The following is a 16,803-nucleotide window of genomic DNA, read 5'->3' on the forward strand; positions in this document are numbered from 1 at the left end:
TTAATGTTAGTTATCAAATCCACGTACACTTCATTAAGTGTCACCAATTAATATTACAGTTATCAATCCACATACACTACATTAAGTGTCACCCAATTAAATGTTAGTTATCAAAGTCCACGTACACTTAATTAAGTGTCACCCAATTAAATGTTACAGTTATCAAAGTCCACATACACTTAATTAAGTGTCACCCAATTAAATGTTACAGTTATCAAAATCCACGTACACATCATTAAGTGTCACCCAATTAAATGTTACAGTTATCAAAGTCCATGTACACTTCATTGTGACCCAATTAAATGTTACAGTTGTCCACGTACACTTCATTAAGTGTCACTGCATGCTACTGTTTGTCCTCAACTATGTACTATTCATACAATTATTAATCTTTACTGTAATTCTGATTTGTAGATTGATACTTACATATACTTGACTTAATCTAGTTCACACCGTAACAGTTCTTGTTCATGCACACGATGATATAAATAGCACCTATACCACTACTATGTCTTATCGTATCCCAACCAACCCGAAGAGTTTTAATAAGGACTGGATAAAATATTACTACACATTCTTCTCCCTTTTCACTCGAGTTCTTAGAAATAGTTTTCTCTGAGGAAGTCGTAATAGGCTTAGCGAGCCAGCAATGAATTAATTTTTGTTCAAGAAGCACTAACAAAGCCTCACATCATGAACACTTTTTTTTTAGAAGTATCATCCTACTCATAAAAAGACCTGGTAATGATGTTAACCAATTTTGGAAATTATTTTCATCAATTGACTGGAACAAGACAAGTACATGTGTAACCATGTACTGCCAATTTTTCTTGGCTACATAAAAGAACCAACTTAGATACACATGACTTATGTCATTTTTCCAGATGGAAATTCTTCTAGATTAGGTTGGATACTGTTGCCTGGTATACATGGATGACCCTTGTCAATGTCAGTCCTTCCACTAGTAATTTTACCAGTCGTCACACCAAATTAAATAGCCATTGCCTAACACCTGTTTAGTCTTAACTCTAATTAAACCGATAAACGTACATGTAATCGTACCTGTCGAGTACAACAGTTTTTGTTAGTTTAGAATGCCTATGACCGTATTACTATGGATTCAATGTCACTCCTGAGTTTCATGTTTTTGTTGGTGAAATACAGTATCATTATCATAACATAGTCCTTTCAGGTCCTTCTTCCAAAATGGTGACTCCCTACAAGAAAGTCAAGGGAATAAAAGTTGATGAGAAAACAGGTTTTGTAGGATGATTACTGAGAACAATCGGAGAAAAGAGCTATTCTAGATGTATCATATACAATCACGACGTTAAAGTTGCAGCATCAGACATCTGTGATGTGAACAAACACATAAAAATGACCCTACACAGATGAAAGCCAGCAACAAACAACTTCAATGTTTTTTACTTAGAATGACCTAATTCCAATGCCAGATTGACTGAAGCCGTTACAAAATCAGGTGCTATTCTGTCATTTGATGGCCGAGCAGATGGATAATCCTTCAGTGAAACTATTTCTTTCCACTTTCAGCAGTGTGATACTGGCCACCAGGTTCATCCACTGAACAGTCGAAAGATGAATTTGAAGGCTTGCAACTTCTTGAAGATCATGACATCAAAAAGCATGATGGTAAAGGAAACTAGATTAAATATGATGGTACATCTTCAAAATGAAACAGCTCTCAACATCACATGGTTTCCATAGATGTAGAGACTCGTGGACCCTAACCTGTTTGTCCCCTGGTAATGTTGACAGTGAGAGAACTTATACTATGCTGAAGAAAGTTTCAATTCACAGTTTGAAAACGATGTTAGTGAAAATTAAATGTATAATAATAATAATAACTAGTTACTAATTGGTTATCAGATCTTCTTTCTTCCCTGTACATTTCCATCAACTAATCGTGAAACTTATTATCACAAAATTCAACAATATCGCAATCTTTAATGTTATTTGGAACCTGGACATAAAAAACACATTTTTACTCGTCAATTTTGATACTACTTTCTACAAATAAACTTTCAAAACGTTATTCTCACCTATTAACAAGTTCTCATAGTTGGGGGAAGAAAACATCTCCTCTCATCTACATACAGTTTTTTTTTGTACACAGTTGAAGCTAATATACACGAATGCGCAGATTCCTTTCACTAACTGTTTTTCGTACTCAAATAAAGAAAAGTACAAAGACCGTAAACTTTCTTACAACACATTCTGAACACAGATTGCAACTGTTTTCATAAAAAGAGTACAATGGGGTCAACCTCTGAATATAATCAGGAGAATTTGTAAATATTTTTGAAGCTGGCATCTCCATTATTGGGATTTATTAAAAAAGGTGATTTTATTTCGTTTTTTATTTTAAATTTTAATATTGCTGATAATGAACAGCTTTATATGTTAGCAGTTATACAAGTGTTTAAGAAAATAATGATTTTCAAGATACTAATTACAGAATGAATCCTTAATAGCCACAGCAATTGAAATTCTTTTTGGCAGAGTTAGTTTGCATTAATCTAATAGACATTTTTATTAACTATATTTTTGTGCGCCAGCAATACCAAGCATGGGGGATGCGTATACCCGATTTGATTTTATTATTCATCAGGATCTCTACCAGCCTATCCTTAAATTGAAATTCTTTTAGGCAGGATAAGAATAAATTAATCTACAAGTCCTTAAACTTGGTCAAATACATCAATCAAAAGGATTTGACTCTTGAGTCCAAAAGAGTAATTAGATCTCAAATCACTCAAGAGATGACGGAGCTATGAGCTAAAAGTTTGTACTTGAAAAACTTGGAGCTATTCTATGAGCCATGACTAAAATTAGGAATGACTATTAGCTCTTGTGTATCATTGGGCAAAAATCTGAATCAAAACTATGAGAATCCACTTGAAATATTTTAATTAGACATTAAAAACAACTTTTAATCAAGTAGAGAACTATTAATATCAGTTTTACTCAACTGTTCTGGAGGTTTCTTAATACACTACAGAAACACGAGGATTTCGTTAGGATGCTAATTGGTGAAGTATGATGCGATAAAAAGTTTGTACTTGAAAAACTCGGAGCAATTCTATGAGCCGCATCTACGTGGAAAAAAAATCATTTAATACAGTGGTGCTACTCTTGATTAGATGTCTGTGAATCCTGTCAAACTGACACATCACATATTTGCAAAACTATACATACTAATGTTTACTATAATTCTGAATTTACTATGTCTCCACAAAATTTGGCTTTTAATAAACAATTCTTTTGTATAATTTTTTTTTTTATATATAAAGATTTATCTTTGAAGTCCTTACTGAATCAGTAGGAGCTTCTCTGTTGGGTTTGACATACTTATTAATATCTCAGTAAATCAAATTGGTAGATTTAAACTTTAAATTCTTACTTGAATTGTATTTCTATTTTTGATAAATTCAGAAGTTGAGAAATCAGAGCTCAGACACATTACATGTACAATTAAGAATGAGAATCTTTTTTTTTATAGAAATCGAGACTGATTTAATACACATGCACCATAGTAGTTGTCCCTCGGACAGGTTTTGTAGTCCGAAACGACTGGATTTACCATTTAATGTAAACACAACTGTGTGTGTGTTCTCTACTGTTACTGCAGCTGAGGGTAAAACTTGTTACTTGGATGGGCCTGGTACTTCAAGTTTATCCCTATTCCTTTGTTAACTAGTGCTACTTTGTACAACAGACATCCCCAAGTATGAAATGCCAAAATGGTACACAACATTCCATTATAAAAGTTGTATTTTGGTTGTCTTGTATATTCAAAGTTTACTAAGTATACGTAGTGAAACTTAAATGAAAAATGTTGTACAGGCGAGTGGTAAAAATCAAAATTATAATCAATTATTTTTTCTGTAAAAACACTATCAGAAGTAAAATTGAATTTGACTGTTTATACTTCTTAAGACTAGCTATGAAAGATAAATGAAAAAAGGAATTGTTATATTTACGTGGCTAACCACTATGTTTCTTTTTTATACCACAATATCTAATTTTTAAATTATTTCTCTTTACGAAGAACACATAGGAATTTTATTGCCTACCATTACTTAACCCTGGCAGTACTAACGAAGGACTTCTCCGGCTTATTAAACACATTTTACTTAAGTAGTAACGCACAAACTTGCTTTGCGAGTTCACAACTTTGTTCGTCACAGAGTTCACATTAATGTAGGGTAAACACAAGTATAAACAAATACCACGAGCATTGCGATTAATCTCACAAATTACTGTCGAGGCCCCCTAAATTTTTTAAATGTAAAAAAAAAAAGGATTTTACCCCATTTCTGCAGTCAGTTCTTTGGTGTTGTAAGAAATAAAAACAAATTACTGTGCATGATGTCACCTGTAACTAAAAACTTGGTAATTTTAGGGTGAATCAGTTATCAAAAGAAATTTGTCAAAGGTCAAAATATCTACATGCGTGATTTCTTCTTCTCTTTTAGCGTGAAAAATTATATTTCACACATCCTCGAATGAATTGTTTCTGAAAACTTGAATTAGATTATCCACACATAATGAAATAGCTAATAAAAAACTATACACTGTTATTTGTAGCATCTAAGTTTGATGTATCAGCAGATGAAACAAAGTTAACACATCAGTAAGGTTTACTTACATTCTTGACGTCTAAGCTTCTCTGACCTCTGGTTTTACATTCAAGTCGGCATTTGAAATAAACTTCCTACATAAATTACTCCGAGTATTAAAATAAATATGCAGAAGACAAGAAACTTAAATTTACCTGATATTCAGTTATTTACATCACGACTGAGCAAAACTGTTTTTACATGAAGTTGTTCCTATACGTCCCGACTTGTAACTCAAAATATACACGAAAAAAGATATATATATATACAAACATGTGTTAAAAGACATTTATTGAGACAACTGACAGGTTACACCTTTCATCACAGACTTACAAATTGGGGTTTCTTAATGCCATCAGCCTTAGGGGACATTGAACAAATAACAATAAAAAAATACCAGCCAGTTCCTCAAGAACCAGACTACCCCAGTTAGTCAAAGTGAAAAATGTTTCTTTGTTTACATACATATTTTACATACTGTCTGAAGACGCTAGACTAGAAAACTCCCTTCAAAGCATTTACAGTTTAACCAAATTTGTTTACTCTGAAATTCATGATAAAACAGCTGTAGTTTACAACACAATTAATTGGATATCTTAATGAAATATCTATTACTAAAAAAGTTTGTAAAATTTACACGGACCTGTATATGGGATAAATTTACAACAAGGAGAGAGAGAGTGAGTTTCTTGATTTATGTCAAAGGAATCTAAGCTCATTTGAGAAGTGAAACCTGGGGTGATAAAAAATAAAATCAAAATTCTTTCTCATCAGACATCAACTACTATTGACAAAAGTTACAACTTCAGGATGACGACGTAGACTCGAGAAAAGAACTCTCATAACATTACCGTGTACTGACAAGTGCACATTCTGTAGGCAGAAGTTTGTTCCCTTTTAAACCAAGGAAGTCTCATTCTGGTAACACCTTGTCAGTCTTTATTTTGCTCTGGCTTTAAATTTAGACTACTAATGGAAGTTAGCCCCACTGCTGTCCGAACGAGTCTTGATACCATGGTGAATCTCTGCCCGACGATCCGTAACCGTAGCTGTTGTAACTTCCGGCACCAAGAGGCCCGAGGTCGAGGTACCCGTGTAGTGGGACGTGGGGTAGCAGTTGGCCGAGGTCAGGCAACCAGTCGTGGGGGAGGCCGTGGAAACCTGGCCGGTAAGCGCAAGATTGATGGGGGCCATCAGAACCAGGGGGACTCTAAACGTCGCTACCATAGCACATGGGGAAGCCAGCCAATTCCTCAACACCATGGGGGGGAGGACTGGAGTCCTGCCACGAGGGTGAGCCAGACCAGGGGTACGACCACGGGGCATCATTCCACCACGGCCACCACGCACCTGTAAAAGTGGCAGAATTTAAGAATATTTTTTATTTTCATGAAAGTTTAGGCGACTCTCTCTCTTTAATGATTAATATGTACAATGCACACAAAACCAGGTATATTTATGTGGTACTTTTGGGAAAACAAAACTCAGTTTAAATGTATCACAAAAATAAATGATGCAGGGGCACATCCAACCTTCATGTCAATAAAAATATTTTAACAATTCTGTCATCTCATAAACAATATAACAGGTACCCTCATACAATTTGTTCAGTTACACATCCATCATTTCATCTTGGCATTGTGTTAGCCATTTCATTTCCATTACGCTCTACAATTTAAATATTCTCAACCGCACAGAGCAAGTGTCTTTTTTACACAATTCTCTTGCACTTTCACCTTCAATTTTCCAAGGAACTAAACTGACACGCATCTTAACCTTCAATAAAGCAGCAACGCAGCTCCTGAATAAGCAGTTCTATGAAATGTGGTTCTTACGAGAAATCATTCTACCAAGGACAGAATTATCAAAAGAATTCAGATCAAACGACAAATAACTCGAGAACTTTTGAAGGTTGACCGTTATAGTTTCTCGTTTTGTAATTCCTATAATTTTGGGTCCCATGTGACTTTTCAACAGTAATAATATCTTCACACTCTTCGATAACCCCAGTTAATCAGCTACGTACACCATAAGCAGTTAAGTAACTAGTGATTTTTACAAAAGAAGACATCATCATCCAATTCCATATTTGGTTCTTTTTGTTTTATCTCTTCCTTCAAAACCATCCGTGATTTTTTTTAGGTTTAGGATTTTGTTTAAAGTAATAAAAAAAAAACTGTTGTAGTTTGTATTTGGGGAGTAAAATTATTTAAAAAAATTAACATACAGATTTACATATGTTTGATCTTTGTAGAATCTGTTGTATAAAACAAAGATAAGGAACGTGTTACAAATACACAGTAAGTCTCCTTCTTACAAATTACCTTGCCTGCCATATCTGTTTTACTCCTAAACATACCAGCATTATAGTTTTGGCCATTAGCCAAATCAAACTTTTATTGTATATTTTCTTCCTGCTTTTATTTTATTTTTTGCACAAGTTGTCTTAGCCGAATAACTCGGAGAGTTTAAAAAATAGTGAATTTTTGAAGTGGGTGTTTAATAAAAAAATCAACTTATTGCATTTTTTGTTTTATAAGAGCTAGAGGTGTTGTAGAGAAAATGGCAAATAAAATATAAACATTTACCTTAAAAAAAACCTTTGATATTCATTTAGGAAGTTCTGAAGATTATGTAAGTGAAATGTGAAAACTGATTAATAAATAATTTTTTTTATACTTAACATAAAAATCACTTTGCAGGTGAATTATTCAGAGCACGAGTGCTATTAACTACATAAAATATTTTATTTTTTGGAAACAACAGTACTTTCAGGAAAGTTCTTGTCAAATTTCAATTTTATCGACTAGTTTTATTTTTGCAACGAAATCATGAGTGCAATGTTAGCCACTCACCAACAGAGAAGCCAGGCTTCATCAGAACACGCCAACATAAAACATTAACGTAACCTAGTAGAGAACAATACTATTTCTTCACCTTTCAGTATCCTACTAGTTCATGCACCCGTACAGTGTGGAGTTTTAGGGTAGTTTACCGATATTTAGTCGCTGCAATACCCACTAACTGGCAGGTGAAATGCATGATGAGTTATACATTTATTATTATTTTCAAAATATACGTTATTAACACCACAAAATGAATCGTGATCAAACTCAACTTCAACAGAACCACTAAGTCCATTTAGTTGTTTGATTTTCTGTACTCTAAAGAACAAAACAGGATGTTATAATGGTCTCCACAGTTTATAGTGATAATATAACACGTGATGATGTCATCGTAATTTAAATTTAAAAAGTTTTGATCACGATTAGAGTTTGCAGCGTGAAGAGCACATCAGAAATATCGATGACAGAACATTTTTATGTAGCAAAGACATACAGCAAATACCAAAAAATTCCCAGGCAAACGAGGAGTCTGCTGAAGAAGCAGGACGTCGTATCGCAAGACATGGATTGAGGATCTGAGCATTCTTTTGTGTGACGCATCACTATGCATATTATGAAGTGGACATTTAGAACGAGAATATTTCTATACATGCCAAGGTCTCAATCCATGTAACAATTTTTTTTTTTACCAAGATATTTCATATCTACTATATTGTTATTATTATGATCTCCAATAGTTATAAAATTATTTCTGTGATGGGATTTTCCTATTCAAACTTTTGTTTACTTACTTATTTTCTTACAACAAAAGATATAAATTTATCAAATATTCATACTCAGACAAACCTTCCACTACAATAAGACAAAATTCAGGGTTAAGTACGACTCCCAAAGACTTCATATTTCTGTATCAAATGCATTCACAAAGTGAAAATGCTGTTTAATGAAGGAAATGTTTATTTTAGGGTTAGTTATTTCCATTACACATAAGTGTATACGTATACACAAAAACACGTGTGTATATGTACACGCAGTTTGAAGGATTAAAATACTGATTGTACTTTTGTTTGTTTTTTAATTAAACCTATAAAAATAAATTAATTAATAAATAAAAAATAAAATTTCTGGTAATTGGAACCAATAAAATAATCTGTCTTCATTCAAAATAATATAAAAACAGTTTCTAAAACTTAATGTATTTTTCTTTGTTTAACATACATTTCAAATATCGATCAAGATTTGTAATCCCGGTAGGATTTTTTTGTGTCAACATGTATACCCACTGCCATGTATTTTTTACCAAATAAACAGTGCCAAAACCTCTTAGTATCTTGCAATTTAACTCATTCTGACTTAAAATTCTGAGAAACTTTTTTTTTGTGCTCTAATTGGTCTTTTGTTTCTGGTCAGCAATATAAAAAGTTTGATTTAAGTGCTGAAAATGCAATTATAGCTATAGATTAACTCTTTACACACGGGCTTAGTCGATTTGGCCAAGTTCATAACCCTTTTGCACTTGTTAGAGTATAATATTTAATACCATAGTTGACGATGCCTGATTTGACCCCTTGTATTATACACGGGTTCGGAGATAAGAGTTCCAATAAGAACTCTCAGTTTAATATCATATTTAACCAAAACTACATTGTTCCTTTTACTTTAGCTTTTTTTGAGTAAGTGTGTTGAACATCGTGCCAACGACTGGGGTACAATAACATATCTGCGATTGTATCATTTGTCTCGATTCTTCACATCTAAAAGTTATTTATTTCACATGCTAGTTACAATTAATCAAGACATTTTTGATTTGATATATTGATCTCACCCGTCATACAAATATATTGGTAATATTATATCAAAAAAGGTTCTATGATGTACACTAATTTTGTAAACGTTTTTATAGTAGATCGCTGTATCTTAAGGTTTAACATTTTTCTGTAATAGAAAAGGAGTTCAAATGTGATAAAAACTTTCGTAAAGTTCTTTAGTACATGTTTGTCACTTAAGTTACACTGCATTGAGCTGTCTGGAGCATTTGAAGAGCATAAAAAAACCACAATTTGGTTGTAGTGATTACAGAGTGCAGGTTAGCACAGTTTCAAAATAACTTCTGACAATTTCTTTACAGAAAGTAACATCCTAGACTTGCTTGACAATAGATGTCGTCCTATACACCAACAAATACAGTACAATAAGTGTATCTTACAAAAGCTGGCATACTTTCAGTAAATATTGCAAGACTTTTGTACACAAAAAATTAGATTTTTTTAATAAAGATTTGTCCGTGAATATATCGAGTAATTTTGTTCGCTAGTCCGAGTCCAAAGTGATTTTCGTGTTAAGATTAAAAATATTTTTATTCATCTGAAAAATGTTAAATTTTGTGTAATCTCTAAAACATACTAAGTAATTATAAAACATTATTTTTCAGTAAAACTTTGTATTTTTTCTGCTATTTTCTCCACCCTAACTCTATATACGAGGTTGTTAAGTTTGATCAACTTCATAACCACCAAAAAAAAATCTAAATTAGCCTTTTTACTTTCCAGGATGACTTCAAGTTGTAACATGAAACTACATTTGTTTATCCTAAATAGCTTTCAACTTGTAACAGTATACATCTGTGTTTACTTACATTTTATTGCCGTATGAAATGTGTATAAATTAATATTTCCACCATAAAATTTGTAAATCAACTGGAGCTCATGTTACCCTATCAAATTACATAATGCACGAGCTACTCGCGAGCATACCTCGTGAAAGTCTATAATTATTATTCTTTACTTTCTCTAATCTAATCATATCTAACCTAAAAGTTTCTCATTTTTACATTTTAGTTACTTAATAATAAATAAAGAATACACATGAAATAAAGCACTTATACGGGTCTTCGTTTTTTTTGCTGTCAACTGTCGATGACACTTAACCCTACTTTTTTATATTAATGGTACTACTGCACTAAATGATTTTTAATTTAATTGAATAATGCACCACAAAACACAGAATAACAACGTACATAAAGCAGACAATATCCCATAACTATCACAATTTTTATGGCTTTCTAACAATGTAACTATGCTACAAGAGCCGTTAAAAGCTCAGCTTGAAATAGTTTGAACTGGAAGCAATATAGGCAATTCTCTGTAGAGAAAACAATGTCATATAATACGTCATTTGACAGATTAAAACCTTGGCTTTTTATTGGTTATAAGTAATATAGTATTAAACATCAGAGAGAACTATTGGCAATTTCTGACAGAGAGAATGTGACAGGTGGGCGTGGCAAGTGAGATCTGATTTTCTATTTGATGGCTCTGTAACCAAATAAAATTGAAGGTTATAAAAATTATGCTTTACCTGAGCAATGAGAACATTATAATGAGTAATTTTTGCTAAATTTCATACTTCTTGGAGGGGTGGTAAATAAATTAGAGAAGAGGGGATACCTTGAAAGGAAATGTCACAATTCTCCCACTACAGTAAACTGATGTTTTTTTTTTAATATTGCCTTATAAAATCAAGAACTTAAAACTTATATAATATTAAAACTTGGATTATTAGCTATACTTTTATGCCAAGTTTATTTATATACCATGATAAGAAAATAGTTTAATCAAATTTTAAATGCAACTCACTAAAAGCTCTTGACATGCACACAAAACGATGCCCTTTCTGAAAGAGTTAATGAGAAAGACAATTTAAAATGATACCACTTTATGATATGCACCTTGTACAATTAACGATTTTCTCCCGTAAAAAACAATCCAATAACAAATACAGCAATCCATGTGCTAAAACATACACAACACCATTCCCAATCATTACTAAGAACCTTACGTAATTCACTGATAATTAATACAGGTATGTATCAGTATAATATACAGTTATATTGTTTTTTCCTTATGTTTGATATGAACTTTGAATAACAACTAATGTGTGTAATTGGGACTGACATATTCTCAATATTGATATTGGATAGAGCATGCTGATTGGCTTATGTCAATATTATGAATGCTGATTTGGAGAGGGGGGGGGATACGCTAAAAGTGAGGCCAGAATTTTGCCCGGGCACATGATGTCTGAATTATTGAGTAAACTTAGAAAAGATTTTACCAGTAAAATACTGTAAAATTAAACTAGACACACAACGAGATATAAAATCTTCCAGTAAAAGATTGTGAAATTATCAAATATTTGTACCTTGTACACAGTTTCAGTAAAAGAAAAATATCTAGTTACTGTTTAAAAAAACAGTAAACATGTTAACTTCAGTTTGTTTATTAAGCTATTTTATTAGATACAGAGAACATACAAGTATAGTAAAAGAACAACTGTGTAGAACAATTTGATCAAATGATACGAGTTTCTCAGATTTTGAGTGAATTTTTTGTAGTCCCAAATATAACATCTGTTTGAATCAGGGTTCATACTTCTTAATATTTTTTTTATTGCCGATATCACAAAATAAAATTAATTTAGTTCAGTTGGAAATTAAGTTGCTCTAATAACATAATAATTTACTTAATATACTGGTTTTCAAAATTCATGTACAAATATATAAAAGGGGATATCTGTGCATGCCATCTTTAACTTTGAACAGGTAGATTAAAAAGAAGGCAGCTAGTCTGAACAAGTAGTAAGATTTGACCCAAGGTACAGTGTAATTTTACACCAACTGAACATATAAGTCCATATATTCATAGTCTAAGCAAGCTAACCATCAAGCCACATCCATCCCATTTATTTAATTAACAGTCTTTAATTTACATTACATCTTTAGGGAGTAACCAATGGCTTTCATGAGCTTCATTAAAAAGGAGTCAAATATGATACTTATCATCACACATTTTTAAAAAAAATGATAGGTTATTACTTTCACACTAGATAATGCGAACCACAAAGCTGACTTTAAAACATTTTATAGTAACTAATAATCCACAAATGGCCACATTTTAAATCTAACACTAATTTTCAGTAAATTAAAATTTCTCATAAATATTCTTTTAAAAGATTTTGTACTTTTATGATAATTATACTAAAATTTTTCTATAAAATTAACAAGTGTATTACTGACTATAATAGCTGATCTAGAAGGAAACAAAACCACCCATCTGTTGAAGCTTAAAATCACTATCAATGAATCCTGTCTTGGTAAAGAACAAATAAATTTGTCATCAATTTCTAACACTGCCCTCTTTTCTAAGTTACTTATATTTATTAATTTATTTTGTCAAACTTCCAATCTGATGTTTTTCCAATTGAAATTAAGTATTAAAAACTTAATTATCATATCCGAGCTACTAGATTCAACACATTACCAATAAATTAAATTCTACATTTGAAAACAAACAATAACCCAACTGTTTTTTCCCGGCTTCTAGCCTACAGCTCGGATATGATAAAAATTAGAAAAGAGGGCAGATGAGACTAACTCTACGTTCAAATTTAAAACAATTTATTCTTGCAACCCACCCTATCTGGTCCTCCTCGTACTCTTGGTGGTGGTGGTGGTGGAACATATCCGTAGTCATATTCATAATAGTCATCATAGGGGCCATAATAGTCATCATAGTATGGATCTGCGTATCCTCCACAATAGTCACCGTAACCATAATAATCGTAGTCATAATCTAACAAAAAGTAATAATAATTTTCTTTTGTGTATGTGTGTGTGAGGGAAAGGGGGTTGAAATAAGGCTGGTAAACACAAAACACGAATAAGGAGAGCTACTTTATATCTAAACGTTACATGCCGGGAAAAACAGAAAAGTGTAAAAAAAACTAATACATTAAAAAAAAACATACCAAACAAAAGAAAGAGTTATCAAAGAAAATTGGGGATGACAACCTACCATAATTTCTGGGTCCAGAAGGCGGCATTCTCCCTCCTCTGGCACGAGGAGGTGGTGGAATTCCCATCATCCTATAAAAAAACAAAGCTTTAAAAAATAATATAAATAATAACAATATTTTTTGAACATCAATGATATACTTCATATTTAGGTAACATAATGGTCAACTATTTTTAATGTGTTAAATTTTCATGTACAGTAAAAAGTTCAATTAGGACTTTAGGAAAAAAAAAAGATTTAAATTTCAACTAACTTCACTCAATTACTGCTTAACAAACTGAGTATCAAAGACTATTTTATGCAGTTAATGGATCTGCGTAATCGTGGATTAAAACATATTTCTTACATAAAATAATAAGTACAGCCATCACAACATCATGTTCATCTGAAAAATCTTTAACACAAAATAACTGACAATATAACAAACTCTTAAGAAATTATCCAATAGATCTGCTAGTCCTAACTTATCCTGAGAGCAAGGTCAGTACTCTGTTTTATGCGGTCTGTTTCTTGAACCTGTCAAGTTGAAATAGTTTTAAACAGAAAGACGTCAATTTTATAAACCTACAGATGGAAGTGATTTTTTTTTATCTTACAAAACCCAAACTGGATTTATTATCTACATACAAGACATTTCAAAATTTAAATTAGTATTATCTGTACTAACTATAACTGTACATTTTGAAATTATTCCTGTAGCTAAGTGGTTCTTATAAGTAGCGTACTTTGAACTAACACTTCAGGTTTTGTAACATCCCACAAGTAACACGTAACTTTCTTCACAGAAACGTTCAAGATAAAGGTGCATCGTATCACTACAGTCAACAAGTCTAATGCTACAAGAATGTAAGTCGAACTTTAAGGTCTCTTTAGGCAAATCACCTTGGAATACAGAGGCAAAAAAAAAAGTGTCTTTTTATAGGATTTTAAAACAGCCTCTGATATTTTAACTAATTTAATCCACCTCTCCTACATTCTGATGTGATGGACTTTAAGAAACATTAAATTTTTAATTAAACTCTTCAGACAATCACCTTGAATTATGGAAGAAAAAAAAAGTGTTTTTTTTTTATAGTATTTTAAAACGGTCTCTGATGTTTTAACAATCTGCATAACAGCACATAAAATACCATGTGTCAAATATAACAGGGTCCTGTGTGACCCAAACAAAAACCTCTCACGGAAAAAGCAACTTTATGAACTAATTTTCATTCTTGTTGAAAAAAACTTGTAAATGAATAACCTTCATTTAAAAATTGTAACCTCCTCCGGTTAATTTTGTAAAACACGAGTTAACTATTGTACATTTCTTTCTCGCTGTAGATTATGTACATATTATTTCAGAGCTTTAAGTTAAATATTAAGTTACAGATTAATTAATGGGTGACTTCTAAATCATTTACAAGAAAAACGTACAAAAGTAAGGAATTTACAAGAAAGATATAGCTGGAAATTGTGAAAATCTTTTGGGGCCCAATGGTTATAATATTGTATTTATGATACAACCTAGCTAAAGCATGAATTATTCAGCTCCATTGTGAGCATAACAGAGGCTACCACAAGATTGGTTCTTTCATCTTGTAAGTTTAATAGTTATTTTTATCACGAAAGAAAAATAATTTTAAAGTGCAATGCAAGCTGTGTTTGCCACGACAGAAGACATTGTACATATTGATTCTCAGATAGGCTGTTTATACGGCACGTTGTTACGTCAAATTTCTGGGGTCACAGTGAAAAATGTTTATGAGAAAAGAGCAAGATATAGATGCTAACTGCAACATGATAACAGTAAAACGTAAAGCTGTTACATATAAGTTGTGTAAGTCATCGTGTAATGTTCTGTTACGGTATATAATTTCACAAAGAATACTTTAGTTATCTCTGAAAACAATTTTTGTACAGTTCTGACCTATTTCAAAAGGACAACCTAATTTCAGGAAGAATTGTAAAATTTAGTATTTACTGATTTAATTCAGAGGAAGATCCCTTACAGATTTTATGTAATGTATGGACTTGTGACTTTTCTCAAAAGGATAACCTAATTTCAATTTAACTCCCTGTGAATGTTTACAGATAATCAAAAAAATAATTACAATAACCCCCCATCCACCAAGAAAAGAACTGAAAACATTAGAAAAAGCTTCTAAATAACAGGGGAATATCAGAGAAGCTATGAAAGGTAGGGCTATAAAGAGAACCGACCCGAGTATGAATTCAAGTCTACATTGATACTTACATTGCTCGTTGTTGCATCATGGTCATCATCCTTCTTTCCCGGTTTCTTAGTACTTCTTCTTTCTTCTTCTTGTCCGAAGGAGGTTTTGCTAAAGAGATCTCAATAGCAGCTCCATCAACATCCTTGCCGTTCATTGCATCCAATGCTTTGACAGCACATTCACGATCTTCAAAGTGAATGAATGCATAGTCCTTGATCTTTTTCACTCTTTCCACTCTTCCATAACCTTCGAATATTTCTTTTAATTTTTCTTCAGTTACTGATGCAGTCAAATTTCTTGCATACAGCACTTTAACCTGTACAATTATTACTATAATCATTCGAGAACATTGAGAAATTACTTGAAAAACGCATGAATAACGTGAAAAAAGTATGCCCCCCCAAAAAAAAACAACGGTTAGATGATACAGCAAGAACACAAAAATCAAAGGAAGCGGAAGTTTTACTATAAAGTAAAACGGTTGACACTTTGAACGTGAATTATAAAACTGTAAATTAACAACATTCGTTAAACCTTATCTCTTACAGATCTATTCACAGATTACATTATTGATATAAACACACTTATTTCTGAAGCAGATGGTTAATCTTTTTAAGATTATAAACAAGATCGTTCACAATATAAGGACGAGTACTTAAGCTTTATAGCTCCTTCTTCCATGACTGATGATGTTCTATGTGGTGACAGCACAATTTTCACTATAGGAGGTTTAGGCACAATATACTATAATAAATGTTGCCTAGTACTGAGTAACAGCTTTTCACTACAGGAGGTTTAGGTACAATATACTAAAATAAATGTTGCCTAGTACTGAGTAACAGCTTTTCATTACAGGAGGTTTAGGTACAATATACTAAAATAAATGTTGCCTAGCAGTGAGTAACAGCTTTTCACTACAGGTTGTTTAGGCACAATATACTAAAATAAATGAATAACAGCTTTTATCCAGTGGCAGCTCCATGTAAAGCTCAATTCTTACCAATAGGACTACACTTTGAAACAGGGAAGCAACTTTTTCATGTGTTGATTATTTAATGTACTGCAACCTATAAAAGCGAGCACAAAAAGCGGGCTCAGAGAAACAGTTCAAATGTTAAAAAGTTAGAATTCACATTAGTAGTAATAAGGAAAATCACATGAGAAACAAGATGTGGATAATTATATTCTATCAAGTTGACAAACTTTGAAGATAAATATAAACCTATATATATATATATATATATATATA

At 32.2% G+C, this 16,803-nt stretch overlaps 1 protein-coding gene across 1 annotated transcript in view; it reads right to left on the minus strand.

Moving 5' to 3' along the window:
- Positions 1–5,609: 5,609 nt before the first annotated feature.
- The window catches only part of LOC106461462 (heterogeneous nuclear ribonucleoprotein R-like), a 28,543-nt gene continuing 17,349 nt past the window's right edge, over positions 5,610–16,803 (minus strand). The window contains exons 8-11 of the mRNA XM_022388429.1: positions 15,575–15,870; positions 13,339–13,409; positions 12,959–13,116; positions 5,610–5,990 (exon numbers count right to left, since the gene is read on the minus strand). Coding sequence (XP_022244137.1) covers positions 5,610–5,990; positions 12,959–13,116; positions 13,339–13,409; positions 15,575–15,870 — 906 coding nt within the window. The remainder of the gene's footprint in view (positions 5,991–12,958; positions 13,117–13,338; positions 13,410–15,574; positions 15,871–16,803) is intronic.

The sequence above is a fragment of the Limulus polyphemus genome, unplaced genomic scaffold (genome assembly GCF_000517525.1).
Source record: "Limulus polyphemus unplaced genomic scaffold, Limulus_polyphemus-2.1.2 Scaffold964, whole genome shotgun sequence".
In the NCBI taxonomy this organism is placed as follows: domain Eukaryota; kingdom Metazoa; phylum Arthropoda; class Merostomata; order Xiphosura; family Limulidae; genus Limulus; species Limulus polyphemus.